Genomic DNA, 4,227 nt, shown 5'->3' on the forward strand with positions numbered 1-4,227 from the left:
GATCAGATGAAATTCCTCTTATGATCAATTTGGATTTGCATTTCCCTTTCCCTCTTCATCTTCATCCCTCTTCTTCCCCAATCCATCATTGACCAATGATTTCTCTCTAATCCAAATGCTAGTTGATTCATCAATGACCTTGTGTCAGATGAATCAACATGAGCTTGGTTGAGATAAGCCCTTCCCATTTTATTTTTGTGTGTGGTATGCTTTAGGAGCTTGTTCCTTTGTACCATGTCTCTAGTATGCATTAACACCAATATTTTTATTGTCCGACCTCAGATAGTTGTGACTTCTGCATAAGTCCAATTACGATTGCTTAACATAGAGCTAAATCTATCCCCAAAGGCATATCATTCTTGTAAATGAGATTGTAAGTCTCCCATTCTTCATGGCATTGTGTTAAGACTTAACCTTTTCCCATTTGTGAGAGCTAGTGTCATACTTGTTGATTTATCCAAGTTGGATCCCTTCTCATAGATGATGTCTTGGTTCATGTCTTCATACTTGTGAATGAATATTGAGTGTTCTCTAAAGAATGACTTAAACAGTTGAACTCTTCACTAACATTTTACTAATGTTTCCTTATTATTGCTGTACTTTTATGTCATTTACTTAATGCAATTTAAATTTTAGTACCTTTATCATTCATTGCCATTTACATTTAATGCAAGATGTTTATGTTTCAATCATTTTCACTTTACTCACTTGAGCCATATCTTTGTGCTTGTATATATTTTGTGCTTGTGATTTTGTTCTGTTTGTGGTCTTAAGACCTTAAAATACTTAATAACAACAAAAACCCTAAAAAATGTGTTGGTGGACTGTTGAACCTCTGCCCTTGACTTGATTTAAACTTTTGGACATAGAGTAGGCAACATCCTTATGCTTTGAAGAACTTAGCCAATGCCATTATCTGAGACTGAGTAACTTTGACTGTGCCTCTCATATAATGCAAACCTTAAGATCTCCCTTTATTCATCTATTACTTTATCTCTATACTTAAATTGTTATACTGTTATTATTGTTGATGTCTGATGATTGTTTCTTTGAGTTTTCCATAAGGAATATTTCATCTGATACATTTGAAGACATTGAAGACTTCTTGTTATTAGAGTGTTTGCTTAAATGTTATGGCTATCTTTATTTGATGCCTTGGTCTTCATATTAATTGCTTGGATGTTGATTATACTTGTGGCTTGCTCAATAGTCCAAAGTAAATGGATTTCTATTTGACATTCTTGTCTTGTGGATTGCTTCCCATTGGTCATATCTTTTTAACTCTAAACTTTTAATTTTGTCTAGGGTCGTCCCTTCATCTCCTCCTCTCCTTCTTTAATTTTAAAATCTCTCCCTTATTTTTAAAACCTTCTTTGTTTTTGTTTTCAACTTAGACATGTTTTAATAAGTAGAAACTTTGGCCTTATGCCATTGATTTTCAAAATATTTTCTTTAATCAAACTTGTGAATAAACTTAATCATATTGACTTTAATTTTAAAAAAAGACAAAAAGATATAACAACCTCATCTAATCTTTTTGGACTTTGTGCCTTTTTATTTTATAACTTTTGCAAAAGAGAGTGCTTAGACTTGAGTTATCTTTGGTTGAGATATAATTCTCCCATTCTATGATATTTGATTATAAGTCTTTCCATTTATTAGGAGTTAGTGACATAATTTTTTATTGAATCCAAGTTGAAGCCCTCCCACTTAAGTGTTGTAAAGCACTCACTATCGGTGCATGTTTGGTTGAGTATTCTCCCATTGATAACAAAAGATCTTTAAACTTTTCTTAAAATCAATCCACCAATCCTTTGAAATTTTTACCATGAACTACGGGGTGTTGATCCCTCATTTTTATGCTGGTCCGTAGGCATAAGACCGAAGGTCTTGTCAAACACAAAAATATAATAAATGAATTACTTTCTCATTCCCTCATTCTAACTTTTTTTGCAAACATCTTTTCAACTAAAACACTTGCACACAATAACGGCTCCCTAGGAGTACCTATGACACTTTGGGTGCTAATACCTTCTCTTTGTGTAACCAACCCCCTTATCTGTAATCTCTGACATTTTCTTAGTTTTGATTTGAAAATTTCTTATCTTTGGGCTTTGTTCGTACTTTTCCCTTTTCCTTTGAAAACAATAAAAGCGCGGTGGCAACTATAGTTTCACTGACGCTAGGTTTATCCATAGCTCGATGGTCATGAATGCACCGTTACAATTAGTGGACACCCAGTTACCAATCCTAATCCTATGAAGGATATCATATTTGACACTCAACTTTCCAGCATACAACTTTCCTTTGTTTGGCCAGTGTCTTACCTGCTTGGCAATTATCTCCTTGCACACTTGGTCATCTGTAACCTCTAGCTCAGCCTGAGTTACTTCTATTCTTCCCATAAATTTTTTGATTACAGTTGGAGAAAATGTCACGACATTTCCTATAACATACACCTTCCTATAATCAACATTTTTCACATCATCACACCCATCAGGAACAGTCACCACAAACTCCTTGACTAGACTTTCATAGCAAGGGCCAAATTTTCTAACAGTCTTCATCAACCCAGCAACTTTTATAAGCTCTACAACCTTCTTACATTTTAGGGCTTCCTTACCCAATTCCCTATCTAGAGCTACCCTCCTTTGAATAACATACTTCCACCTTTCAGCATTCCTCATATAATGTAAAGAAACATTGTCCAATGGAGCCTCGAGCACAGCAACATGAGGCTTCTTGGTAGCATATCTTTTTACTAGCGTGATGTCCTGGACATCCTTTTCAACATCAAACTCAGCATCACTAGAAGAGACAACTTTCCTCTTCCTAGTAAGGGTAACAACTTTACTCCATGATCTAGTAGGACCAATAGGAGATTTTCCTATGGAGCTTCTAGAGGGAGTACTTTTCAGACCACCAGTTTTTCTTTTTATCTCCTTGGAGGGAGAATTTTCAAACACCACTGCCTTTCCTTTTTGTCTCTGCAGTCTCTTGGCTCTACTAGGAGTCATAATATTGGTAAGAGGTTCCTCATCAGAAGATAGTTCATCAACATTGACAACATTATCAGCTTTATTTTTACTTCTTCTCTCATAAGAAGCATGCTCAGGGACACAATCATCAGCTTTCTTCTTACTCCTTCTTTCAAGAGCAGCATGTTTAGGAACACTTTCCTCATCTTTTTCGCCAGAATCATTGTCAGTGCTAGTTTCTTTTGCCAAAGATGTTTGAACATCTGGCAAAACATCCATGTTCACTTCCTTCAAAATAGATGTAACAAACTTCCTAAGTTCCTTATCAATGGCACTCCTCTCTGCTTCCGTTTGATTCTCAGTGCCTCCAGCATGCATAGTAAGGTTTCTCATCTCAGACCCTTTAGACCTAGACCCTTCTTCAACAATAGTTTTATCTTCACTAGGGATTATAGGTTTAGAAGACTTACCAGAAGTCTTGACATTCTTTGACACATATGGCATAACTTTCTTCTGAGGGGGTGGATGAATCATGGATAAGGGAGCAATATCCATGACCAGATCAACCAGGTTGATAATTTGGAATGTTTCATTTGCCCTAACAGTTAGGGAAGATGATCCATTGGTTTCAGTTGGGATATGCATGTGCTTGGGTGAAGATTGTTGCGACATTTTAGGTAACACTTGATATAGATGGAATTGGGAAAGACACTTGAGAGAGGGTGAGCACGGATATCTGGAGAGGAATGAAGCATTTGAATGGAATCAGTAGCATATTTTTATCCAAAAGGATACACAATGAGGTAAAGGGTTTAGGTAAGCGTGTCTAGTGTAATAATGAGAGTTACAATCTTGTCTGACACACCTAAATATCTGTAATTTCTATAAATGCTCATTAACCCAAATCCCAAGTTTTCCTCTTAATTTTTCAAATTGAACTGCATCAAAGGCTTTGGTAAAAATGTATGCAAGCTGATTTTCCATGCTAACATTCTCAAGTGTTATGACTTTGTCTTCAACAAGTTCTCTAACAAAATGATGCATGATGTCAATGTGTTTAGTCCTGTAAGACCCAAATTTTGAACCTAAGATCCCTCATGATATTCTCATCATATGCATTAGCATTGGGATCATAACTTGGTATCCTCCTTACCCCTCATTCATTGGGTTTGCATTGGGAGAGATCACCAATCACTTTTGATTGTATCATACTTCATATTTCATTATTTACTAACCAAAATACCAAAAA

General features: G+C 35.8%; 1 protein-coding gene across 1 annotated transcript; it reads right to left on the bottom strand.

Annotated features, from left to right (window-relative positions):
• Positions 1 to 2,165: 2,165 nt before the first annotated feature.
• On the bottom strand, positions 2,166 to 3,650 carry LOC127136310 (uncharacterized). The gene has a single exon (XM_051062888.1). It carries the CDS (start codon positions 3,648 to 3,650, stop codon positions 2,166 to 2,168), a length of 1,485 nt encoding a protein of 494 aa, XP_050918845.1.
• Positions 3,651 to 4,227: the final 577 nt, after the last annotated feature.

The sequence above is a fragment of the Lathyrus oleraceus genome, chromosome 4 (assembly GCF_024323335.1).
Source record: "Lathyrus oleraceus cultivar Zhongwan6 chromosome 4, CAAS_Psat_ZW6_1.0, whole genome shotgun sequence".
Classification (NCBI taxonomy): Eukaryota; Viridiplantae; Streptophyta; class Magnoliopsida; order Fabales; family Fabaceae; genus Lathyrus; species Lathyrus oleraceus.

What these genes read in the sequence shown, in the direction of transcription:
- LOC127136310 (XM_051062888.1), bottom strand. Translation starts at nt 3,650, where the DNA reads ATGTCGCAACAATCTTCACCCAAGCACATGCATATCCCAACTGAAACC.